At 41.1% G+C, this 27,815-nt stretch overlaps 1 protein-coding gene across 1 annotated transcript; it reads right to left on the minus strand.

Moving 5' to 3' along the window:
* Positions 1-99: 99 nt before the first annotated feature.
* Positions 100-27,815, minus strand: WNT8B (Wnt family member 8B; the record flags this gene model as incomplete). Its single annotated transcript, XM_081231961.1, has 6 exons — positions 100-1,046; positions 1,258-1,400; positions 2,162-2,287; positions 3,094-3,232; positions 3,990-4,023; positions 27,748-27,815. The coding sequence occupies 6 exons, from the start codon at positions 27,813-27,815 to the stop codon at positions 501-503; spliced, it is 1,056 nt and encodes a 351-aa protein (XP_081088087.1). The 3' UTR covers positions 100-500.

Here is a 27,815-nt window from a genome sequence, read left to right on the forward strand (position 1 = left end):
CTCTGCAGAAGGAAGATACGGCTATGACAGAGCTGGCAGCAGAAAATGGAGGGGGAGGGGTGGGGATGGGGGGAGGGGGGAGACGGGTAAAAGAAAAGAGCCGTGTTTTCCCTGGGCCCTGCCTATCTCTGAAGGGCTCTTCCAGTTCCTAAGCTCTCCACAGGCTAGGCCAGGCGTTAGGGCAGCTGGGACCGGCAGGAGGAACGCCTATTCTCTTCCTACTCCAAGGAAGATCAGTAGCTTAGAATCTCAGAACAGAGGGTTCTCAGACCTAAGTGTGGTGAGCAGACGATGCAGACAGTGCGAGACAGCAGAGGAATTGTGGAAACAGGTTGGAAAGTGGCAAAAGCACAGGAGAGATGGCAGCGTCTCTCTCTCTCTCTCTCTCGGGATCCCTGGCCTTGGTAGTGTGGGGTCCCTATTCCCTAGATTCCTCTACTACTGGGGTCTCTAAAAGAAGCCAAGGACAGATTGGGAAAGGAGAGTGGGGAAGGGGACCCTTAGGGTTTTCTCCCGGGTTTGTGCGCCGCGCCGCCCCGCGGCCGGTCCGCGCGACTGCAGAAGTACTTGGTGACCCGGCGGCGGCACTGCTCGCAGCGGACCGCGCAGCACCAGTGGAACTTGCAGTTGCAGCTGGACACGGTCTCGGCGCGGCGCTCCTCCACCGCTAGCCCACAGTCCCCACAGAGCCGACGGCAGCTTCGGCGCTCCCAGCGGCCCAGGGCCCGGCCGCGCCGCAGGCACTCTCTGCCTTCGGTGCCCAGCAGTCCTAGAGTTTTGTTCTCCAGGCAGTAGTCTGGGGAGTCCTCCAGGTGCACCAGCTCCCTCGTGGAGATGGAGCGAAAGGTGTCTGCGATGGCGCCGCGGCCCGCCGCGCTGTTGCCAGCACCCTGCAGCAGGTCCACCTTGAGAGCTGCGTGGTACTTCTCTTTCAGGTGCGCGCCCACCTCTCGGAACTCAGGCAGCTGCAGCCAGCAGGTCTGCGTGGTGCAGCTGCCAGACACGCCGTGGCACTTACACGTGCGTTTCATGGTGCCCTTCACCGCCTGGGAAGAGAGCTAGGAGTGAGTGGGCCAGGGATTAAGCGCCTGGGGAGTGTCACCCTCTGGCGGGTTGCGAGGATTCTAGCTAGTCTACGTGGCCAGCCGCCTCGATGCCGCGATTCCCCAATCTGATGAATGAATTGAAGAGCCGTCCGCACCTAGGGCTGGTAGTGGATGGAGCCAGCTGCGTGACCCCAGGGGCTGCAGGACTCACCTTGCGGCCAGCCTCGTTGTTGTGCAGGTTCATGGCTGCCCGAGCATCCTGTCCTGTCTCCAGGGCATCGACGAACTGCTTGGATATTGCCTCTCCGAAGCCCACGTTGTCGCTGCAGCCTCCCCACAGCCAGCCTTGGCCCCCTGGAAAAAAGGCAGTGGGAAGAAAGGACGGCCCGGAGCCTCCTGGGCTGCTGGTTCTAAGTGGGTTTGGGGGATCTGAGGTGGGGAAGGGTTCAGGTGGGGCGAGTGCCCTGTCTCCAAATTAGTTTCACCCTAGATTTGTTTTTGCCACCTTTGTGCTCCTACTTCCAGCTTCAGCCAATCCCGTGCCCAGGACTCCAGGACATGAGTAGCTGCCAAGTGAGACAGGTGCCTGCTCACCCTGTTACTATGTTTCTGGCCTTTGGGCAGAGTGTGCAGACCTCCGCCAGCGACTGACGCCTGGAAGGGACATAATGGTGCAAAAAAGGTGAGGAAAGCACAGCATTGAGGGGGAGAGAGAAGGGCAATTCAGATATGGAACAGCAGTTGGCAGTTGAGCTGCAGGGCAGGGGGTTGGAAAGGATAGTGGAGGTAAACAGTGGAAAGGAGATAGGGATAGGCAGCATGGAAGGGTGTTCCGCCTATGTTTGAGACAGTAATAGGAATGATTCTGAAGGCAGGGTTCTTCCTTTATCATTATTGTGTTTAAATTAAGGAAACCACCCAGTCAGAGAAGGGTCCCCAGCTACATTTAGCCTGGTTTGTCACTGTAGGGTTTGGGCTCAAACTGGTTCGCCCTGATTTTCCTCAGATTTAGAAGAACACAACGCTTCTTCACCCCACCAAGTACCCACCAAGCTTTTCATTACTTAAGTGAACTTCATTGGGCTGCCCTACCCACCCTCAAGATCACTACTCACCCAGTTGCCCATTGCGGGAGTCATCACAGCCACAGTTGTCAAAATCCCCAAGGCTGCAGTTTCTAGTCAGAGTGTACATAACCCCGGCAGAACTGATGGCATGTACAAATGCTGTCTCCCGATTAGCTGACAGGAACCAAAAATTGAGTGAGTTAGAGGGAGGAGTTACAGCCCAAAGACATACCTTTAATACCATCATTATACCCTCCTCTCCCTGCTCCATTCTATTTCCCCACCTTTATAGTGTACCTTATTCTCTTCCAGGGTCTGCTCCGGCCCTGGTCTCAGCCCTGCTCTTCTTCCTTCCCATCTTTTCAGGTCACACATTTTATGACTGAGTGGCTAGATTATTGTTGATATGGGTGCGATTTAGGTGGGAAAGAGCCCAAGAAAGGAATGGGGGAGAATCTGAAGGTTAGGTTGTAAAGAACCCATCCCCACTTCCTCCTGGAACATTGAAGTCTGAGAGGCAGGTGCTAGCTAGTCCTGAAAAGAACCACTGATTGGCAGCTCTTTCATTTCCTTGCATGGCCGCTTTTTATCTTCTCCATGGGAATCTGGGCTCCAAGTCAGTTCCCACTTGCCCTGTACCTCTCTGCTAAGCCTGCTGAAGGAAGGGGCTAAGAGGCATGAAGATTTACGACCCCTACCTACCTTATTTATATTTTGAGGAAGCCTTTAGCCAGCCGGGAGACTGAGGGTGGTATAGGTCCATTTGTTGCGCATTGAGGGTGTTGGGGAAGAAAGAAAACTCTATAGGTAGGAAAGAGGTGCTGGAGAAGGAACAGAGAAGATGCTGGAGAGGGCAATGACCTGAGAGCAGAGACCAGCTGAGAACAAGGGTGTAGAGGAGGCAGGGGGCCATCCCTGGAGAGTGGGGCTCTAACCTATGGCCAGGGGGTCCAGGGAGCTGTGGCCAAGGCTTTCCTTACCACTGCGAAGGCCGCCATGGCTGGACAGCTGCAGGGCTCTCTCAGGGCAGTTCCAGCGGTCCCAGGCAAACTGGTATTTGCATTCTTCAATACCACTCTGGGCACCAGCTGCCACGCTGCTGGAGTAGATCAAGTAAGCCTGCAGGGACACAGGGGTCAAACTTCAGACTCACAGCAACTGAACTTGGGAGGCATTTGCCCTTAAGTGGCCAAGCACCTCTTTTCCTGTGCACTCCCATCCCTCCAAAATAATGACAGAGTAAGCACTTTAAATATGCTTTTAACATCACAAATAACATCACAAATAAACTTAGGTAGAAACCTAAGGCTCAGAGAGGTGATGGAAAACAGTTTGCCCAAGGTCCCACCACTAACAAATGTTTAAAGTAGGAATGAAAATCGGTGTCATTAGACTCTAGACCTCACTGCCTCTATTCATTATACTATTCTGTCACTCCAAAATGAGCCTCAGTTACATAATTCATGAATTTTCAGCTGTTTTCATCCTACTACTAGCTTAGAAGAGAACATTTTGTAAGCTGGAAATGTCCTTAGAGATCATGTAGTACAATGCCAGCACTTTAAAGATGGAAGACAGCCTCCCACCCTGCGCTGAGAAGGCTGGGTGACTGTAGCCTGACACTGCGAAAGAAAACTTTTCTGGCTCTGGAAATTCTGGCCATAAATTCAGAGTTAATATTCCTGAGTTCTTGTCCTGGCTCTGACACTAGTTTGCTGTGCGGTTTGGGGTGTGTCCCTAACCCTTTCTGTGCCAGTTTTTCTGCCTATAATATATATAGCATAATAAAAGATTTAATAAAAGATATTGACATGTGTAGTCTTCAGTCAAGAAGCTGAGTGAAATCCAAATAAATCAAAGGAATTTTTTTTCTTACCTTTGGACCAGTCATCAGGAAATTGTTCACTGACCTGGAAGAGAGAAAAACCACAGAACATAATAGAGATACACCAATTCATTTCTGCTGCCAAGAGTTGTGAGAATTACTTCAGCAAATATGCAGGCACACCTCAGAGATATTACTGGTTTGGTTTCAGACCACTGCAGTAAAGTGAATATCACAATAAAGCCAGTTACGTGAATGTTTTGGTTTCCCAGTGCATATAAAAGTTATGTTTACACTATACTGTAGTCTGTTAAGTATGCAATAGCATCATGTCTAAAAAAATACAATGTAAGTGCCTTAATTAAAAAATAGTTTATTATTAAAAGTGCTAATCGTCACCTGAGCCTTCAGCGAGTCGTAATCTCTTTGCTGACAGAGGGTTTTGCATCGATGTTATGCTGCTGACTGACCAGGGAGGTGGTTGCTGAAGGTTGGGGTGGCTGTGGCAATTTCTTAAACTAAGAGTAAATTTTGCCGAATTGATTGGCTCTTCCTTTCATGAATGGTTCCTCTGTAGTAGGCAATGCTGTTTGATAGCATTTTGCCCACAGTAGAACTGCCTTCAGAACTGGAGCCGATCCTCTCAAACAGTGCCACTGCTTTATCAACCAGTTTATGTAATAGTCTAAGTCCTTTGTTGTCATATCAACAATATTTACAGCCTCTTTACTACGGGTAGATTTCATCTCAAGAAACCACTTTCTTTGCTCATCCATAAGAAGCAACTTCTCATCCGTTCAAGTTTTATCATGAGATTGCAGCAATTCAGTCACATCTTCAGGCTCCACTTCTAATGCTAGTTCTCTTGCTCTTTCCACTACATCTGCAGTTACTTCCTCCACTGAAGTCTTGAACTCTACAAAGTCATCCATGAAGATTGGAATCAACTTCTTCCAAACCACTGTTAACGTTGATCTTTTGACCTCTTCCCATGAATCATGAATGTTCTTAATTATCTAGAATGGTGAGTCCTTTTCGGAAGGTTCTCAATTAACTTTGCACAGATCCATCAGAGGAATCCATCTATGGCAACTATAGCCTTATAAGATGTATTTCTTAAATAATAAGACTTGAAAGTGAAAATTACTCCTTGATTTATGGGCTGCAGAATGGATGTTGTGTTAGCAGACATGAAAACAACATTAATCTCGCTGTACATCTCCATCAGAGCTCTCAGGTAACCAGGTGCATTATCAATGAGCAGTCATATTTTGAAAGGAATCTTTTTTTACCCTGAGCAGTAGGTCTCAACAGTGGGCTTAAAATATTCAGTAAGCCATGTTGTGCTTACAGATGTGCTGCCATACGGGCTTTGTTATTCCATTTATAGAGCACAGGCAGAGGAGATTTAACATAATTCTTAAGGGCCCTAGGATTTTCAAAATGGTAAATGAACATTTGCTCCAATCTAAAGTCACTCGCTGACTTAGTCCCTAAAAGAGAGTCAGCCTGTCCTTTGAAGCTTTGAAGCCAGGCATTGACTTCTCCTCTCTAGGTATGAAAGTCCTAGATGTCATCTTCTTCCAGTAGAAGGATGTTTCATCTACATTGAAAATCTGTTGTTTAGTTTCACCTCCTTCATTAATTATCTTGGCTAGATCTGGAATCTAGATAACTTGCTGCAGCTTTTATATCAGCATTTGCTGTTTCCCCTTGCATTTTTATGTTATGGAGATGGCTTCTTTCCTTAAACCTCATGAACCAACCTCTGCTAGCTTCAAACTTTTCTTCAGCTTTCTCACCTCTCTCAGGCTTCATAGAATTAAAGAGAGTTAGGGCCTTGCTCTGGGTTAGGCTTTGGCTTAAGGGAACGTTGTGGTTGGTTTGATCTTCTATCCAGACCACTAAAACTTTCTCCGTATCAGCAATAAGGCTGTTTCACTTATCATTCTTGTGTTCGCTGGAGTAGCACTTTAAATTTCCTTCAAGAACTTTTCCTTTGCATTCACAATGCAGCTAACTGTTTGGGGAAGAGGGCTAGCTTCCGGCCTATCTTGGCTTTTGACATACTTTCCTCACTAAGCTTAATAATTTCTTGCTTTTGATTGAAAGTAAGTGACTCTTGTTTTCATTTGAACACTTAGAGATCATGGTGGGGTTATTAATTGGCCTAATTCCAATATTGTTGTGTCTCGGAGAATAGGGAGGCCCAAGGAGAGGGAGAGAGATGGGAGTGGCTGGTGGGTGGAGCAGTCAGAACCCACACATTTATTGATTAAGTTTGCCATCTTATATGGGCATTGTTTGTGGTACCCCCAAATAATTACAATAGTAACATCAATTTTTTTTTTTTTTTGGCTGCGCTGCACAGCTTGCAGTATCTTAGGTCCCCGACCAGGGATTGAACCCAGGCCCATGGCACTGGAAGCGATGAGTCCTAATCACTGGACTGCTAGGGAATTCCCACATCAAAGATCACCATGACAAATATAAAAGTAGTGAAAAAGTTTGAAATATTGGAAGAATTACCAAAATGTGACACAGAAACACTAAGTGAGCAACTGCAGTTGGAAAAATGGCACCAATAGATTTGCTCAATCCAGGGTTGTCATAAACCTTCAATTTGTAAAAAATACAAGATCTGTGAAGCACAATAAAGCAAGTCTGTAATTGAGAGGAAGAAAGGGAAAATGGTTTTTCCAAGGAAAAATTTTGCATAAGGAATCTACTTAATTTAGTGGGAAAAAAAAGAACATGTACAAAAGGAGCTAGTATTATGCTTTGCTTGGATTTTTAAAATTTCAGATACCAAAAATGTTGGGAGTAATGTTTGATCGTTATTTTGCCGTGGAGTGGGAAGAGAGCTAGCATTAACTTGCTACTGTCTACCAGACACTCTACTCTCAGTATTTTACATGTTGATGTTGTTAAATCCTTACTATCTTGGGCATTGTTATCCCTAGTTTTCAAATAGGGAATCTGAGACTCAAAAAAGTTAAATATATTGTTCAAGCTCACCCAGTTAATTAGTGATTGAAGCAAGATCTGAATCCAGGTCCATCTGACTCCACAGGACTCTTAGAAGGATAGTTCTCTAATCAGAAAGAGGTAAACAGTGGAATAACTTTCTAGGGATTGAGTCATAATTAAATTCCAAAAATAAATAATCTGACTCTGGCAAATAGTTTGGCTGTTTCTTTCAAAACTAAAAATGGACTTGCCACACTACTTAGCAGTTCCACTGTTGGGCATTTATCCAAGAGAAATGAAGACTTATTTTTACTCAGGAACTTGTATTCAGATGCTCATAGCAACTTTATTCAGAATAACCAAAAATTGGAAACTACCCAGATGTCCTTCAAAAGGTGACTGGTTAAAAAAATTGTGGTACATCCATACCATGGAGTGCTACTCAGCAACAAAAAGGTATGAACTCTTGATACACACAAAAACTTGGATGAACCTCAAGGAAATTAAACTGAGTGATCAAAGCCAATCTCAAAATGATACATACTGCATGATTTCATTTATGTAGCAATGGTTAAATATGTAATTATGGAGCTAAAGACTAGATTAATGGTTACCAGGGGTTAGGGATAGGGGATGGATACCACTATAAAGTGATAACACCAGACAGTCTTGCGGTTATGGTAAAGTGTCTTGATTGTGGTATGGTTTTGCAAAGCTATACATGTGGCAAAATTGCATCGAGCTATACACATACATACATATATACATACACACACACAAATAAGTGTATGTAAAACTGGTTGAAGTCTGAATAAGCTTCATGGATATTGTACTATAGCTGTAAGATGTTAACACTGGGGGAGGCTGGGGAAAGGGTGTGTGGGACTTCCCTGCATGTTTCTTTGCAACCTTTTGCAAATCTATAATTATACAAAAATTAAAAATATACATACATAATCTAGAGTGCCAGAGATTTGGCAAATGGACTTCAGTATAGACATGTGAAAATTAATGCATATATATTACCTATTATCTTTCTTTTTCCATTATATTGGGAGAAAGTAACATGGGAATCGTTATGTATTATTCCATGAAAGTTGGTGTAACCTGCATTTCCAAAGGCCAGTAAGATGCTGGCCATCACAGAAAGTGGGTTGGAAATGAAAAAGGCTAAGAAAGTTCAGTTTCCCATCAGAGGCCAAAATAGCTTGACTGGCGTCATACAGAACACACACAACACCTAAAATACGGGTAGTTTTTGACAAACAGTATCAATAAACTGAGATGCGGCCATATGAGAGAAGATGGAAAAGGTTCAGAAAGAAATGTAACAGAATTTTGGAAAATCATAAAAGACTACAGAGTCTAGCAAAACCAAGGCCTACTTTTTAATGCTTGGCAAGCAAAATTAAAGAAGCAATAAATACAAAGAAGCAGTACTCTCTTGGGGGCAGTAGTACCATCAAAGCAGAAAAATAAATTCAAAATGATGTGAATGAACTCATAATTGCCAAAGCCATTATGGGTTTGGAGATAAATTTCTGACCCTTAAAGACTAGTGTCAGACAAGTCAGCCAGTTCCTGTGCCTCAGATAAAGAAGCCTGAGCTTGCTGTGTCTCAGAAGGGCAATCTTTATGTGAGGGATAACTTTTGAAGATTTTTGTACATTACCAGGCCAGACAGAGGCTAGTTCCCATTCCACAAGACAGACAGACAGCATCAGGAAAGAAAACAAAGCAACAAAATGAAGACTGGGTGGCAGCCAAAGGAGAAAGCTTAGTGGTGAGCCTGGGTCAAGAGACTTCCTTTGAGAGGACACTGAGTTGAAGTCACAGAGAGTGATGAGCAGAGATGCTAGAAGATTCTTCTTTCCTCGAAGATCCTACAGTATGTAAAGATTTGTATGATATGCTGGTATAGCCTAGTTGATTAATCAATCAGATGTAATTGAGCACTTGCCACATGACACAACTGTAGGCCTTATTTGGACAAAATTCCCGTAAGTTGACTTGGGTTGTTAACCCCGAGGTATTTGCAGATATATTTGAACCACATGGAAGGGGTTACTTGTATCCAGTATGAAGAAAAGACTCCAGTATGTCCTTGCGCTGAGCACCAAAGGAGGAGGGTCTTGTTCTTGATTAATGAGATGATGGCAAGGTGTCCTTTTGAGGAGTAAAATAGAATATGGATTACAGAAAGCATAGTGAGTGTGTAATGTGAGGAGAGCAAAAGAGGAAAGAATTTAAGTGTTTGTATGGGTGCCACCTAGGGACAGTAATATGATTCAAGGAAAGATGCTAACAAACAGTGGAAGATGGAGACAGCTCTACAGAGCATGATCCAAGCAGCATACTACTAGACGAAGGTGCAAGCTTCCCGTTCCCTATACGTACAATTGCTGATGACACTACCCAGGTTGGGTGTCAGTCAAAGGGTCTATGTCTTTCTGGACCCTCCCAACTCTTCTCAGACCTTTTGTTAAACTCCAGACTTGCATATCCAACTATATTCCTTTCTTTAAAAGAACTAGTGTTTGAGTCCTAATTTTTTTTTTTTTTTTTTTTTTTTTTTTGGCCATGCTGCACCACACGGCTTGCAGGATCTCAGTTCCCTGAGCAGGGACTGAACCAGGGCCCCCTGCAGTGGAAGCACGGAGTCCTAACCACTGGACCACCAGGGAATTGCCCCAACTATATTCTTGACATCTCCACTTCGATCTTTAATAGGCAGCTCAAACTTAACACGTCCAAAACTGAACTCTTGATCTTCACTGCCACCATTTCAAACCTGCTCCTCCCATTGTCTTCCCTATCTAAGGAATGGACAGTTCTTTCTTCCCTTGGCCAGACAAAAATCTTGGAGTCATCTTTGACCTTTCTTTCTCTCACATCCTGTATTCAGTCTGTCATCAACTCCTGCCAGCTCCAGCTCAAATTATATCCAGACTCTAACTGGTTCCCAGTACCTTCACTGCTGTCACCCTGGTCCAAGCTGTCATTATCTCATGCCTAGATTATCATTAAGGCCTGCAAACTGATCCCCTTGCTTCCACCCTTATTCTCCCATAATCTATGCTCAAAATGATTGGTCCCTTTAAAAAGTGATCCATTTAAAATATAAATCAAATTTTGCCACTCTCTGCTCAAAATCCTCTAGTGGTTTTTTATCTCACATAGAGTGATAGCCAAATTCTTATTGTGGTTTATAAGATCCTATACAATCTGACACCCAGTTAGGCCTCTGGCCTAATCTCCTGCTACTCTCCCCTCACTTACTCTGGTCCAGCCGCACTGGTCCCCTTGTTGTTCCTCCAACACACCAGGCACTCTCCAGCCTCTGGGTCATTGCACTTGCTGTCTTTTCTGCCTGGAATGGTTTTTACTCAGATAGTCACACAGCTTGTTTCTTCACCTGCACTGGCCTTTTAATCAAATGTGTCATTCTCCCTGAGGTTTTCCTGGATCATCTATTTAAAAATTGAAACTTCCCCCACCCCTTTCTCTGCTCCATTTTTCTCTACAGCACTTTTCATCATCTGAACACTAGGTTTTACATCTTTATTTGTATATTCTCCTTCCACTAGACTGTAAGCTTCATTAGGCAGGTTTTTTTTTTTTTGGTCTCTTTTGTTCACCAAGTATTATCAGTGCCTTGAACAGTGCCTGAAGATAGTAAGCATTTAATAAGTATTTGTTGAATGAAAGAACAACGGAACTCACATTTAGGGGTGGGAGCAGGAAGAAGTATCATCTGAGGAAACTCAGAAGGAACAGCAATCTAGAGAGATGGGGGAAAGGAGAGAATCCTTCATTTACACCCAAGGTCTTACCACCATGATTATGCAATAATCTCCCAAATCTTTACCTCTAACCCTGACTTCCATCTTGAGATCCAGAGCTGCATTTCCAAATGAATGCTAGACTTCTCTCCTGGGAATATATCTAATTGTGAGGACAGTATGTTTATTTTTTAAAATTTTAACTATTTAATATTAAAACACACACTTTTCAAATAACTCCAATGCCTATTCCAAAATATTAACAATGATAGTATCATATGAACACTTACGGGATATGGTTAAAACTTGAGTTTTTTCTTACAAGGGAAACACACAGCTATTAGAAAGCACTCTCAATAACAGTATAATCCTCAAAGGTTGGGGTGGGGTGGGCAATTGGTGCAAGAGACAAGAAAATAGTAGATTATCTGTGAAAAAGTCTTCCTGGAGATTATAATTAGCCTCCCTCCCCACTCTCATGGTGGTTGAAAATCACTATTATATTGAGAGAAAAACTCTCCTTTTTTTTTAAGAATTAAAAAAAAATTTACTGTGTGTTCTTTTGAAATCAGCAAAGTGAACCTAAGAAAAATAGGTAACGTAATCAAAAAGATAAAAGCAAAAGTTAAAGAATTAGAAGGCAGAAAAACACTAGTTTTATAGAGCTGTCTTTAAAAGATAATAAAACAGCAAATCTCTAGCTAGAGTCACCAAGAAAAAGAGAAACACAAATACATACAATTAAGTTGATTCATGCAAAGAAAATACTACAAAAGGTGTCAAGGGACTTCCCTGGTGGTGCAGTGGTTAAGAATCTGCCTGCCAGTGCAGGGGACACAGTTTCGAGCCCTGGTCCGGGAAGATCCCACATGCCACGGAGCAACTAAGCCCGTGCGCCACACCTACTGAGCTTGCGCTCTAGAGCCCGCAAGCCACGACTACTGAGCCTGCATGCCACAACTACTGAAGCCTGCGCACCTAGAGCCCATGCTCCACAACAAGAGAAGCCACCGCCAACGAGAAGCCCGTGCACTGTAACAAAGAGTAGCTCCCGCTCGCCGCAACTAGAGAAAGCCCGCGCACAGCAATGAAGACCCAATGCAGCCAAAAATAAATAAATAAATTTTTTTTTTTTTATTTCAATATATCCTTCTATTTTCTTTAAAAAATTTTTAAACTACAGATGATTTTCTAGGAAACTATTACTAAATTTGCCTTATTATTAGGCAGAAAACCTGAGAGAGGGAGTTCTAGAGCCAGAGGGTTGGTGTCCCAGCTCTGCCACTACTAGCTATGTGACCCTGGGAAGAGGCTAGTCTGTGCTCAGTCACCTGAACCGTAACTAATGTGGGGATGGTGTGGTAACCTCAGAGGGTTGTTGAGAGGGTCAGATGAGATAATACTTGTATAGGACAAGTGACAAACTGGGGGAGATGCTTACAATATATGACACATGAAGAGCTCTTACATATTAATAAGAACAAAACAAACACAGAACTTAAAAAAAAATAAAGGACACAAACAACACAAATCCCAAAAGAAATAAAAATGGCCAGTAAACAATGGAGGAGAGTATGTTTAAAAGTTAACTCATCTTCCCTGCCAAACTAGCCACTTCTTCTGACTTTACTAGTTTTTCTCCCCAGTCTCTCTCAATCCATTCTCAACATCCAATCAGTTTTTACGACCTGTGTGTTTTTTACCTTTATAATATTTTTCACATACCAGTTCCCTCTTTTCTTTCTCACTACCTCAGTGACTCTCATTGTCGCAGCCTTAGTTGTGGCCTCTGACCTAGACCACTGTAGAAGCTCCACTAATAGACTTCTCTACATAACATTTTTTATCCCATTCAATTCAGGTAGAGTCTGCAGCTAGATCAATCTTCTGAAAGCCTGATTCCAATGTCATCCTACTCAAGAATCTTTTGTAGTTCTCCAACTCTGGACACTCAAGGTCCTCCATAATCTGACCCTACATACCTTTCCAACCTCATTTCCCATTAAATATCCCTACTTGTCCAATCCTCTAGTCAAGCTGAACCACTTGCTATTCGTGGAAGTCCATGCATTCATGCCTCTATACCTTTGCTCATGCTGTTCTGTTAAATCTTACCTATTCTTAGTATTTTCAACCAGTAGTGCTGAGACAACTGGATATCCACATACAAAAGAATGAGGTTGGATCTCTACCTCACACCATATAAAAATTAACTAAAATGGATCATAGACCTAAATGTAAGAGCTAAAACTATAAAACTCTTAGAAGAAAATTCAGGTGTAATTTTTCATGACTTGGAGTCAGGCAATGGATTTTTAGATATACCAAAAGTACACATAACCAAAGAAAACAGATAAATTGGACTGAATCAAAATTAAAAACTTTTATGCTTCAAAAGACACAGTCAGGAAAGTAAAATGACAACCCACAGAATGGGAGAAAATGTTTACAAGTCATATATCTAGTTAGACACTTGTATCCAGAACATATAAAGAGCACTTACAACTAAAGAGTAAAAAGGCAAATAACCCAATTTGAAAACAGACAAAGGATCTGGATAGACATTTCTCCAAAGAAGATATACAAATGGCCACTAAGTACATGATAAGGTGCTCAACACTGTTAGTCATCATGGAAATACAAATAAAAAACACAAGAGGGCTTCCCTGGTGGCACAGTGGTTGAAAGTCCGCCTGCCAATGCAGGGGACACGGGTTCGTGCCCCAGTCCGGGAGGATCCCACATGCTGCGGAGCGGCTGGGCCCGTGAGCCATGGCCACTGAGCCTGCGTGTCCGGAGCCTGTGCTCCGCAATGGGAGAGGCCACAACAGTGAGAGGCCCGCATACCGCAAAAAAAAAACAACCAAAAAATAAAACAAGAATTTTCACCCACTAAACTAAAATTAAAAAGACTATAACAGGTGTCAAGGATGTGGAGAAATCAGGACCTTCATACATTTCTGGTGGGATTAAAAAATGGTGCAGCTACTTGGAGAATAGTCTGGCAATTCCTTAAAAGTTTAAACAAGGAGTTACCATATGACCCAGCAATTCCACTCCTAGATATTTACTCAAGAGAATTAAAAACATGTGTCCAACAAAAACTTGTACATGAGTGTTCATAGCAGCATTATTCATTATAGCCTAGAAGTAAAAACAACCCAAATGTCTATCAAATGATGAATGGATGAATAAATTGTGGTCTATTCATACAATGGAATATTATTCAGCTGTAAAAAGTAATGAAGTACTGACAAATGCTACAACATGGATGAACCTTGAAAATATCATTCTAAGTGAAAGAAACTAGACACAAAAGGCCATAAATTATATGATTCCATTTATACAAAGTGTCCAGAACAAGCAATTCCATAGAAACTGCAAGTAGATTAGCAGTTGCCAGGGACTGAGGGATGGAAGAATGGGACATGACTGCTAATGCATAAGGGGTTTCTTTTTAGGGTGATGAAAATGTTCTAAAATTGACTGTGGTGAGGGTTGCACAAATTTGTGAATATACTAAAACGTATTGATTTGTACACTTTAAGAGGGTAAATTTTATAATATATGAATTATATCTCAATAAATATGTTATTTAAACACCTTACTTATTCTTAAATTAGTATCTAGCTCAAAAGCCACAGCCAGAATTTTTGAAGATTCACAGCATCTTTTTTCTTCCTCACATAAAGGTTTTCCTTTATTCCCTTGTAATCAACAATAAGTGGAGCCTGCCTTAATTATCATTGTATCCCTTCCAGCTCCTAATATAGTTCCTTGAACATAGCAAGTACTCTATAAAAGCAAATTAAAGGGTTTTGAAAAAATAATCGGAGGGTCATCAGAATCAACATAAAATTCTAGGATTAAAGGGACTGAAAAAGGATTTGGGGGACTATGAAAACAAAGTTTATGGCAAGCCTGTGTTCCCACTAATTTTCTAGCATTGTGAGCAGATGAGCGTGCTCCATTTGCAGAAGATTATTCCACAAGAGCAACAGACAATGAACACTGAGCAGATGTATACAGAGGTTGATGTTATAATCAAAACTTCTGGCAAAGTCAATCTGACACGCTTAATGCTGTATGTAATTGTTATTGTGCTTCATAGTAATTAGGCATAAGTAGTAAGCAATTTACATAAATAACTGTAGTTAGTTTTGCTTTTACACTGCCAAATAAAAATTTTAAAATTGTTTCCTCTCCTTTGGTTAGTTTTCCAGTCTATATACTGGTAACATATAAAATTTAATTTCTATCACACAAATAATAGTTAACGTTTATCGAGTATGTAAGGAACTCTCTGAGTGCTTTACCTGTAACATCGTTTTCAATTTTTATAACAACCCCATGAGGTAGGTACTGGACTACTTATTGAGTGTTTATTCTGTGAACACAAAATACTATTTTTACTGCCTTACATGTTTTAAGCTCACATAATTATTACAATTATATGAGGTAGAAACTAGTATGTCTTCCATTTTACAGACACAGAAACTGAAACAGAGTGGTTAGCCAGTGTCACACAGCTAGTTAAATGGTAAAGACAGGGCTGGAACCTAGTCAGTCTGGTTCTGGAGCATGTACTCCCTTACTGCTGTGCTTTTCTGTAACCCATATTTCTCTTGCTCTTATTCCCACATACTAATCCAGGACTCCTGATCCCAAAAAGTTCTTGATAAGTATTTCCTGGAGGTCTCAGGGATGTTTTGCACACAGTCAGAAAAAGCTCGGTTAACTATCACATTGTCTCTGCTGCTTTTCTATTATTCCATTGCTCCAGCTCTTCCTTCTGCTTCATGCCTACCAGGCACCCATATCTACCAGGCTCGGCTTTATCTACCACCACATCCCCTGGGCACATTTTGGGGGTACTGTTGCTGCTCACATTGGGTTCAATGCATAAAAAAGTAGGGACAAACAAATGTACCACACTAATGCAAGATGTTAATAATGGGGGGAATCTGTGCAGGGGAGAAGGGCAGGGGATATATGGGAACTCTGTACTTTCTGCTCTAGTTTTCTATAAACCTAAAACTTCTCCTTTAAAAAGTCTATTTTTTTAAAATGTAGGGGCAAATGTCTTTTAACCCCTTTTAGAGTTTTACTTTTCCACTTGGGTATCAAAACTGCCATTTGTGTATAAGTTCTTACAGGGTTTTAGCAAAATAGTTCTTTTGTTTTTGCTCATAACAACCCCTGGGAAAGAGACTCCTAGTCACCCTCCAACCTCCTTCATTGAACTGAAACTGAGGGGCTTGCTAACAAATTCCAGTGACAAGCTTTATAGCTGGATCTTCTCAATTCCCTTCCTTTAGAGAGAATCCTCTCCTGGGAAGACTCCATAGTCACTCATTTAGATAAACCTCTGGGGCCTGAGCCTTACCAATTTTCCTGATCTGCCTATATATGCTGAATCCAAGTGGTGGGCCCAGCCTGGAGCCCCTTCAAAAGGTGGCCCTTTCAAAGGGTGCCGTCCTTGCAAGGAAATGAGCAATTTTAAAAAGTATTAACTAGAGACTCTGTAGTGTTCTGTTCATACCTTTCTTGGGATCGGCTTTCAGGGACCTCATGCAAAAAGTGCCTTTGCCCACCCAAGAGCAGTGTGCTTAGTCTTGACACCCTGGCCATTATTGGTTCACCCACCCTGGACCTCTTCCACTCCTATAATGACTCTGAAGAATAAGCACCAGTGAACTTTCTGATTTTAGGGAAGACTGTTTATTACCTTGGAAGCTGACAGTTTCCAATGGCTCAAAAGCAAACACATGGAGACTAGGGTCTGACCAGATAAGCAGGATAATTTCTCAGTAAGACTCTGACTGAAGCTCTAGCCCTGCCCCTGTCCCCAGATGCCTGAAGAGGGTTACTTTGGTGTCAGCATCTCCCCAGTGGAGGAGGGTGTAAGCAACAACCACACTCCGCCGATCCCCTTTAATTGTCAGGTGGCCATAGTGCCTGGCCTGGACAGGACTGGATTCTTTCCCTACTTCCTGTCTCCTACCATCTGTCTTGCTTTGGCATTCTTTTAGAGGTGTTCCATTAGTCTGGGGCAGTGAAGTGCAGACTTGGACTATGTAAAACTGGTGAAGTCTGAATGTGCTTTATGGATATTGTACTACAGTTGTAAGATGTTAACACGGGGGGAGGCTGGGGAAAGGGTGCATAGGACTTCCCTGCATGCTTCTTTGCAAGCTTCTGCAAATCTATAATTATGTAAAAATAAGAATGTAACATACATACATGTATACATAATCTGGAGTGCTGGAGATTTGGAGAATGGACTTCATTACAGGCATTTGAAAAACAATCCAGATGTATTATTTGTAAAGCGCATGAGAATCTTCTGGGGTTTATTAAACATGAAGACCCCCAGCTCCAGAGACTCTTGTTGGGCGGTGGTGATGGGGGAGTGGGTCAGAATCTGCATGTACACGTTCCCGAGACGGTTGTATTGCAGATAAGCCTGAGAGTCCGCTTTGAGAAGCACTGGTCAGTGGGAGAACACGGAGGTGCTTACAAGCATCTGATACCTAGGTATAATTTGAGGGCCTGGGAGACCCAAATTATTGCCTCAATCTTCTGGAAAATGGCTGCTCCAACTGCAACAGTAACAAATAGGTGGACATTCTCTTCGGTTGTGTCTGGATGGAGCACCTTCTGGTTTCAGTAGTTCCCAAAGCTCTCACTGGTCACTGCCTTGAGGCGCTGAGTCTCTGATTGCACTGAGTGTTAAAACCGTGGATCTCATTCCTTCCTTGCAGTTTTTTCTTTTTTTCTTTCTTTTTTTTTTTTTTTTTTTGTGGTACGCGGGCCTCTCACTATTGTGGCCTCTCCCGTTGTGGAGCACAGGCTCCAGACGCGCAGGCCCAGCAGCCATGACTCATGGGCCCAGCCGCTCCGCGGCACGTGGGATCTTCCCGGACCGGGGCACGAACCTGCGTCCCCTGCATTGGCAGGCGGACTCTCAACCACTGCGCCACCAGGGAAGCCCTGCAGTTTTTTCTTGGTATTAGTGTTTTCCTGGTGATTACAGCTGCCCTGTTTATGCCCACCTTCCGCATTCCAAGGCTAAAATATCTGGGGGGAATGGAATATGCTCACAAGGATTCTGAATCTTTATCTAGGGGCCCTCTGTCCTCTAAGAAACAAGCTAACTACTTTCACTCATGGAAGTCTTTAATGCCATAACTATGATTTTATATTCTTAGACGACCTCCACACTCTTGTCATCAACCTTGAAATGAGTCTTTACTCATTTTTTGGCCTATGCTTTTTCCTACAAGCTTCTAATGCTGTTTCATTCTTCTCCCAAGTTAATTTACCAACAGTAAGAACTTGAGAGAGCAATCAGATCTCTCTCTCTCCTTCTCTTTATCCATCAGTCATCCTGAGCTCTCACAGTAATGTTTCACTCAAAGTAACCTCTGCTGATACTTGCTCCCATCTGGGCTGGTTGGCCAAACTGTGTCCTTTTGCTTGTCTTTACTAACTTTTGCCATGACTTCTCTAATATCAACATTAACAAGTTCCTTCCTCTTCCTTTTAACATGAGTTTAAGTCCTTGCTATTCTCATTACTAAGTATCTTTTCAACACTTGTTAAGCAGCCGTCCACACATACAGATGCATTAGTAGTTTTGAGGTTGTGGGTAACTGCTAAAGCAGAGCCCTGTGGACTTTCTGTCATTTCCCCGTTGCTTCTCTGCTCTAGGGACCTTCTAAACTGGCAGCACCTCAGTGGCTGTAATCTGGCCATAATCTAACCACAATTCAAAATTCTTTGATCTAGGGCACAAACACCCACACCTTTCAACATTACATATCTTTTCTTGTGGCCTATATGGCCTCCTGAATTGCCTATTCCATAATCAACCTGATCACCAGCAAAAAAATTTCCCAGGGATCTTGGGCAGGAGGGGAGGGACTTTAGATCCACCCAAATACAAATGCCACAGCTTCTCTTTTAGCTCTTGGAAAGTCTCCAAGTTTCTTTAGTTTGTTTGTTTGTTTGTCTTTTCTTACCTAACATTTGTTATCCATAGATCCATACACTCAAATTTTTAAAGCTCTCTTCACCTGATACCATTTGAAGAAATTTATTTTACCCCCTTAGGAAGTTCTAGAAAATTACAAGTTCCCATCCTCTGTTAGCTATTTCTCATTGTGGACAAGCGGTTGCAGCCATTATCCAATTAGTTGTACCCATTTCTCCCTATTTGCGGGCTTTCTCCAAACTAGGGTAGCCCATGAGGCAGTCTGTAGCATATCACCTTGTACCATGAGTGGTGCAGCCGCCCTGGTGAGGACACATACCTGGTTCTGTATAGTTCCATGGCACAGGAACAGGAGCACCCAGCACTATGCTATCTGCAGACTTGCTTCTCCCTTTGCCTGACCATGACCTTGTTACTGGGCTAAGTTTGTGCACATGATTCCCTCTCCCCTCAGTATGAGAGTTCCCTCCCAGGAAAGAACTCAGTCTCACGCAGAAAGCCTTGCAGGCCAGCCTCACTGGTTTCCCAAGTGTGCCCAGATACATTTGAATCCCAGTGGTTGATATGACTTTGATTTAAGTTAGGATTCCCTTTTTCCCTTCTGCACACATGTTTTTAAAAAACAAAGGTTCTAAATATAATTATAATTCTCCAGAATTTGGTGTTTTCCTCTCAATGCTAAGGACTTTCATCTCAATGCTCTCTCATCCCTTCATTTCTTCTGCCTCCTTTCACTTTCCCCACAAGTCCTTGAATAACAGGTTTGGTTTCTCCCTGCCCTTTGAGGTCCATAGAAACTCTTTGGGTCATGAAGCTCTAGTTGGCCTACTTCAGGAGAGACCATCGGTTTATAATAACTTTGGGTGATGGCCCAGGGAAAAGAAGAAGTGGTTGTAAATGAATGCAGATACAGATCTCCATCTGGTGATTTGGCACAGAGAGAGTACAGGGGAAAGGTTAAGGGGAGGGTCCAGAGTAGGGGAGCTGCTAGAAGATGCCCCAGTGAAACAACTTTCTCTTAGAATGAATGTCTGAAGGCCAGGTTTTTCACCTCATAGCGCTCATGAGATGCACTGGGCTGGGGAAAGCCCAGAGACAGCTCTTTCTGAGCAAAATTCTTCGTGACTCTAGCCTCTACAACATCAGTCCCACAGAGCACACACGCACCAGCACACACACAGAAACGTACGTACATACACAATTACGTATATAGAAGGTGAGCCTTACTAGTGACTGTGACATAATATCTCGTTGGTCCAAACACTTTCACTACGTTTGCTGACAATACCTAAGGATATTTAAGCTAGAAATAATTCACTGTACAATTAGAGTTAAGTTTAAAATGCAGCTTTTTCTAAGAGTGACCAGCATGACTAATTCTTATCCACTGTAAAGTAGAAATAATTGAAATCAGGCTCTTTCCTATTTAGTTATGGGGAGGGATTAGGAAGTAGAAGGCACAAGATAGCTGAAGTCTTCAAGGGAAGAGAAGGATTCAGAATTTCAAAGGCAAGTTTCCTCCTACTTAAAAATTTGTATTTCAGTAGATTGAACAGAACAGAGGCCAGATTACAGTGAGTAAACAGTTATGAAATGAAAGTAGCTAGTATAGATTCATTGAAGGAGTACGGATATGAAAGGAAAGAGAGAAAGAAATGATTGCAGTGAAGATTGGGGCCAAGTGAAGGTTTTTTTCAAGATATGTATAAAAGGAAAAATGAACAAATGTGTAGTTTTGGCCATATCCCCATATCTATTTCACGGATTTAAACTCCGTCTCTTTCTTCAAGGGGAATTCAGCCCTATAAATAATTCTCAAACTGTTTTATATAAATGTGAATTTTCTATATTATAATGCAGTGCCCTAAAATATTAGGGGAAAAAAAGTCTTGTAAACCACTTGGCAAGGAGGAAAGAAAGAAAGAAAGAAAGAAAGAAAGAAAGAAGAAAGAAAAAGGAAGGAAGAAAGGAAGAAAGAAAAGTTAAACAGATGCCTCAGTTTTAGCAGTTGTCCTTAATATTTATATTAAAATCCCACATTATCTCAGATCTAGCCCTTGCCAAGTAAGTACTGGAAAAGATAATATAATAGCCCACAGACAGCTGTGTGTCATGGGTCTCTGCAAAACAGTCTCAGGTTCCTTCCCAAGCAAATCATAGATTTTCAAGGGATAATCTTTTCCCTTGAAACTGAAAAGTCATTTGTATTTCAGGATATTTTATAGAGTGATAGGCTCTCTTTCCTTGTCTTCATTTCCTTCCTTCTTTATGTATTGTAGCAAACTCTGCTGAGAAACACTGAGCTACAAAAAACACTTCAGCATTCAGCATGTAAATGAGGACTGTAGCTGGGAATAAGCTGTACTCATTCTCCATTCTGTGGTCCCTAAGCGAAAGCTGCTAAGGTACAGCTCAAACCACTGTTCCCAGAAAGCCTGGGATTGCAGGAACCTCTTCCAGGATTGTTATGAAGGCAAAGAGTTTTGTTTTGTTTTATGATCTTGTAACATTGGTCCCTGTAGTGCAGACTTTAGAAAATATTCATGTTCTCATGTTGCATTGATGGATCAGTCAATCAGTTTATATCAGGATCAAGAAGGGAGGTATGCATGGTAACTATAAAAATTATCCTACAACACAACTAGGTGACCAGTTCAAGGCAGGAATATTGACAGGCATTGGCACTTTGGTACCATTTTCATTACTTAATGGAACAAAATCCAAATGGATGGTAAAATTTTCTTTCCTCAATCTGACCCAGTTATCAATTTCTGTTGCCTTTGCTAACCAGCCACAGCTCAAATAGAAATAAATTCAAATATTTTTTTGAATAAATTTTCTCTTTTTACTCATTTGTATTCTTGGTTTTTCCCCCAAGGGCAGTCATATCTGTATGACGTTCCCCAAGATTCACTCTAATTACTGGCTCAAGATCTCTCAGACACAAGATTCCTTTTCCTATCATTCTTTTTCCTATTTTGAACCATGGTAGTATTTGGAAGATTTAAACAAAGAGAAATATATGCAGTTGACAATGTTACAAGAAAGTATAGATGAAGCAAGAGGAGCTTGCAGTTGATAACTGTTGAAGCTGAGCTATGGGGGTTCATTATATATGCTGTTCTCGCTAGCTTTGTAAGAAAATGAAAATGTTCATAATATAAAATTAAACAACAGAGTGAATAATCCAAACAGAACCAATCATCTATGCAGTCTAGGCTCTACCAGATGCCTTGGATTCACATGAAGAAATGCCAGACACGATAAAATGGTTCACTATCACTATTTATTATCTTGGGTAGTATGGAAAGGAACCTTCAAAGTCTGATATAGAGAGCCTGAGTAAAGCAAAAGGACTGTGATTTATGGTAGCAAGAGAGAATTACAGTCTTGAATGAAGGGGAATTTTTCCTCATGCAGGATGGTTTAAGCTTGACCTAGTAAACATAAGAATTTCATCTATGGAGTTGCATAGAAAGATTGAACTATTGGCCCACTTACAGGGTCTTATTGAAACTACTGGCACATAGCCTCGTACTGTGCTGGTACTGCAGGATGCTGAAGTTGGAAAAACATCCTTTTAAGAAGAGGGAGTTTGAACTGGTCAGATAAAGGTAAGTTTAAGCGACACCCCTATGGTCTGATTTCTCTTGGCCTGGAGAAAACTCTGACCTTAGAAGCATACAGTGAAATGATATGATCAATAACAAGAGCCGACAATAAAGATTGAGAAAAACAAACCATAAAAGTTTGGCTTATAATGAGGCTAGAGGGTCTGTCCAAAGTGGATGGTAGTTTCTTTCAAGAGGCCCTCCGAGTGTAGGTATATTTCAGATGGGAGGCAGTGGGAAACGTTATTTATGTGAACCAAGCTCAGAGTTCCCCCAACTGTTAACTGAGCGTGATCTTTTACCTAGGAAGAAAAATCTGCTTTCTGAAAAATGAGGGTTTATCCTAAGAAAAATTGTACGGACCTCTCTCTCTAAGCCCTATGAATTCTCCTCTGCCTTTCTGATGGAAATAGGAAAGAGGTTTTTTTTCTGTTTGGGTTTTTTTTTTTTTTTTGAAGATCAACACTATACATTTATTCTACACATCTCCCCATCATGTGCTTGAATTAGGGATATTGGGAAATTTGTTTTTACCATTGGCTAGTTACTTTGATAATCAAAAGGCGAAAGAGCTCTAAAGATTCCAAGTGTTTATTTAAAAGCTGTTATGAAATGAATTGAAATTAAAAATGATGAAATGAAGGACACCCACAATAATTCTTGAACTCCTGGAAATCCTAACAGATGCTGCAAATATAGGTCTTTATTCTTAGGAAAATATAGTCAGAGCTAGCTTCCTTATGCTATACATAAACTTTTAACATCAGAGGCAGTACAGATAGTACAGAAGTTTTTGAACTGATCTCCAAACAAACACAAACCCACTATGTTGAAAAGAACAAGTAATTTGAGGTTTAGGGCAAAAGCCAGTACTTCACACATCTAATCCAAATCAAAGAGACTGCAGATAGTTTTTGGTGGGATGAAAGGAGTGAAATAAAAATAAATTCTATGGGTAAATAAATGTAAGAGACAATTTAAATAAGCTAACAGAAGAAATACATTAAAAAATAAAAATACTAGCCAGGTACAAGCTTTTGTTTCTCAATGCCAGGCTTCTGCATCTTTGTCAGACTAAACTGTTAATATCATTAAAAACTCCCAGAAGAATTGGAGTGCCAGACAGAGAAAGAAGTCTGGCCACAGAATGAAGGAGCATGGTCCAGTATTCTAGCTACTGAGCTACAAATCATGGGCAGAGGAAACAAACCAGAGTCTTGTCTGACACAGGATAGTTTAGTGGCTCAGAGTAGCAAGTGGTGTAGAGTCAAATTCCTGTCTCACTACTGACAAGCTGTGTGTCTTTGGCCAAGTTACATAGTGAACGCTCACTAAATGTTGGTTCACAATATTATTATTCCTGAGTATAGATTGTGTCCCAGGATATGGGGCGGAGCCAAAGCTAATCATAAGTTACCCTTTCTCAGGAGTCTACAGCTATATAGCAGTAAGAACGTCAGTAAACCAGGCAACTTTCTACTTTTAAACTACAAAATGTGAAAAAGGGGAGCAGAGAACAGAGGTAGCTAATTTAACCTGGGAAGACTTCGTGGAGGAGGGACTACCTGAACTAAGTCTTTAAGGATGAGCAGATGGCAAAGTTCTGGTGGAATCTTTGGACTCTTTTAGCCAAAAAGCCATTTCACCCAAATGTGAGCAAATAAAATCCTTTGCAAATGTCCTGATTTATAATAATAATAATAATAATAATAATAATAAAATCAGCCAGCAGATTAAGAGAATTTGATCATATCAATTGGATAAAAAGAGAAAAGAATAAATGGAGCCCAGGAAAAAGGGATTTTATTAATAGTCCCAGAGACAATTAGCATTACCCAATATAGAGCAGCATTAAACCAATTGTCCCAGCTGGGAAAAAGAAAAAAAAAAAAAGTAAATTCTTTCCATGGAAGAGAGAGGATTTGGAATGAAACTCCTTTTCTTCTAGCCTTTTAAAAAATACCCCCATTTTTCTCTATATAATATCACAAAAAGGAGATCTTTCTTTGTGTCATATTATCATCTACGCACACAGAAATGAAGATGCACCACGGAGCATCCTCCTCATCGTTTATACAAACTGGTTTTGTAAGAAAAGCTGTAATGAAGTGTCTCCTCCCAGACCTCACAGCCTTTGTAAATGATAATAATTATTATTATATTAATATTATCTATGGCAAGAGATACAGAGATACTGAAAGGAAAAACGCAGGGCTCCGCTATTGAGAAATCAATGACAAAATGGGAATTAAATTTCAGTGATCATGTCTCAAGCCCTTAGAAGGACTTCCTACAGTGCAGCTGCCAACCTAATCCACCTCCGAGTTACTCCACGAATACCAAGCCTTTTTTTATGGACTATAAACTTTTTTTTATTGAGAAGGGAAGCTATTAGGTATGTGAATCTTTTATATTGGCATATTATTTTCCTAATTTCAAAGCAATTCCACACACCTTACTTTTTATTTCCCCAACTTTGCAGATTCCCAACCTCTGTGAGGATGAGAATCCCTTTTTAATCTGACAAAGTTTAGTGGATTCTCACCTGTTCTTTTTTTATCTGTCAGTGGGAAGAACTCAACAAAAACTGAATATAACAACAAATTACCATGAATTCAATAATTTTTAAATGAGTGTGTATTTTATTGTTCATATATATGTGAAAAATAGTTTCACATATATGCAGACAATAATAAACTATAGATGATGCTTGGTGAGAACATGGACTCAACCCCCCCCCCCCCACACACACACACATGGTAATTGAAGTGCTTGCTAATCAGGGGTTCTGCATGTCATTATCAGATGAAATTTCAAGAGCCATAGAAAGGTTACCCTAAAAATGTACCTGGAGAGAACCAAGGAATTATGTATATCAAAAGCTGCCTTAAAACCCAGAGATTTCAGATAAATTCTTGCTCTACTGCAGAAAAGAGAATGACCCTATTTAACTCCTTTGGAAAGAAGGAGAGGCAGTGATCTCTGTTAAAGAATGAGAGCAGAGCCAGCGTTAACCTCTATGTCTCAGTGCATCTTTCGGATTTGGTGATTGAGTGGAGCAGAGAGAGAGAGAAATGGATAGAACTGAGCAAGACCCAGTATCATTGTGAGACATCATTGGGAGTAAAATAAAGGTAAGAGTTAAGGAAAAACATGTTCTAGGCCTGTTCATGCCAGATAAGTAAGTATATTGGAAGTGAAAAGTCAAATTGGTTTATCTCTGGCCACCACTACAACTGTCTCCATCTGCTTGGATGTATCATGCATTCATGCGTTCCCATTCTCTCTCTCTTTTTTTTTTTTTGTTATTGTTTTTTGTTTTGTTTGTTTGTTGGAGCCATTAGGATTAAGAAAAACAAATTCAGAGAAAAGATTTTTCTCAAGTTACTAAAGGAAATTATCCTCAGAAGTGTCCCAACAAGAAGAAACTGTGGAGAATGCTTCCCCCCCACCAACTCCCACCCAATTATCTTGCACTGAGATACCTAGTAAAACTGCATGTTGTAGGTGAATGTCATCTTTATTCTCTCCTTTTCAAGCCCAGGAATTTCTGCTGATGGACTCTTTTAGACAGTAATTTCAGGAAAGCCTACAATTGAACAGCCAAGCAGAAATTGTGGTTCTATATTTGTTAAATGCTTTTGAGGTCCTCACATAAAAGGTTGATAATGAAGTATTAAGAGAAACTCTGAAAGGCTGCGGTTGGTCAAATTTCTCTGCATGGCACAAAGGGGAGGATGACCTTATGCAAAACCCTGATAGTTCCATTATAAGAATAACCAAGATTTAATGTGAAGTTTAAAAATCACTTTCAAATGCTACCCAAACCAGACTCTTGGCAAAGTATAAATGTTTCATTCAAATTGGGGCTTATAGGGGAAAAGCAATTAAAATCTAATTGCATTATACAGGAGATTTATACATTTTCTCCTCAAAGTCAGGCAAGGAGAGAAGGGGTTCTTAAACCCTGTTTTTAAATTAGAACTTTCTTTCACATCTCTTTTTTTCTTGTCTCCTTTTGAATCCAGACACTTGAATTTGGACAGACAAGCAACCCAGCCACCTTTCAGTGTGGCTGTGTCAGTATCGGAATGAAATGAACATGACCCCCTCCAGCAGGGAAGGAACACACAGTAAAGGTATTTTTTATAGAACAATTCTTCACACTGCCCTGGTGACTGGGGAAAGGAATCTCGTGTTTCTCTTTTGCTGATACTGAATCAGCTGAAGAATACCATGAACGTCAGTAGAAATGGTCTGAAATAGTCTGCTCTCCCTTTTGTCTTTTTGTTCTCATGAAGGAGAGAGAAGACAGATTTTTTTAACATGAAATATTTAATTAAAATGCCACTTAAAAATCGACCAGTTATTCGGTGGTTCAGTTTATAATCGGCGATGTTGCAAATTATTGCGTTAACTTGCAAACTGTATTAATTTGGCATACTTCTGTTCGACTCTCTAATAAAGATGGCTATACTCACTAAAGATAAGAATACATTCTTAACTAGCATAGGAAGCTGATTTCAGCAAAGAAATTCCTATTCTTGTTTTCTCAATAGTTAATGTAACAATTGGATTTATATCTTGGTTACACAGATGGGCAAAATTAGAACTGATAGAGAAACTGAGTTTATATCTTAATTGGAGAGAAATTCCAAACACCTTAGCAACATGCATCTCCCAGGTCTTACTTCTGTATGTTATTGCATACTTGCTTATTAACATTTCCATATATAGATCCTTATACGGTTTCCAAGAGCTAAATGAAAATGATGATAATATCATCTATCATTTGTGCAATGGTTTATAGCTTACAAAGCACTTTCACATACATTTTCTCAGCAATTTAGAAATTTGTGTAAATGGAATAAATTAAATACATTTGTAGAGAAGTTTAGATTTCTAAAGCAGTTTATTTCAAACACGTTTATTAACCCACTAGCAACTCGGTAGCTCGAGCAAATTTTTAGTCTCTAGGAAGTGTCAATATGGACAGTTAATTAGAATATTATGAAAAAAATTAAAGTCAGAAAGTGCAAAATAAGATCCCATTGAATTTTGTCTCCAGCCTTCACCTCAAAGATCAGATTCAGCAGATGGTAGAACTTGCTTTGAACCACCTTCTTCTTCTCCACAATGCGGACATCAGGATTTGGTAAAAAGGGGTACTGTCCATTTCCCCCAAAAAGACTTCGAATATTTGTGGTCCAGCAACTTATAAAAGTAAGAACCCCTCCCCCCATCTGATCATCCATTCCTTTATTACCCGGGGTCCTAAAGATTTACTAAAACCGGCCATAAATTAGGAAGAGCCCTACTCCACGGAACAATTTTTTTCCTAGGAGAGATCCCAAGGCTTCCAACAATTCTGGAAATGAAAATAAGCTCTCTCCAATAGATTACATACATTTACCTATTCCCAGTTCCAGGTAAGAGTCCAGGTTACTTACCAGGTGTGGCTGAGTTGGAGGACACAGGTGAAAAGAAAGATGCACACAGAAGGCTTCGTAAGCAACAT

This window comes from Mesoplodon bidens, assembly GCF_964165515.1.
Source record: "Mesoplodon bidens genome assembly, chromosome: 1".
NCBI lineage: Eukaryota > Metazoa > Chordata > Mammalia > Artiodactyla > Ziphiidae > Mesoplodon > Mesoplodon bidens.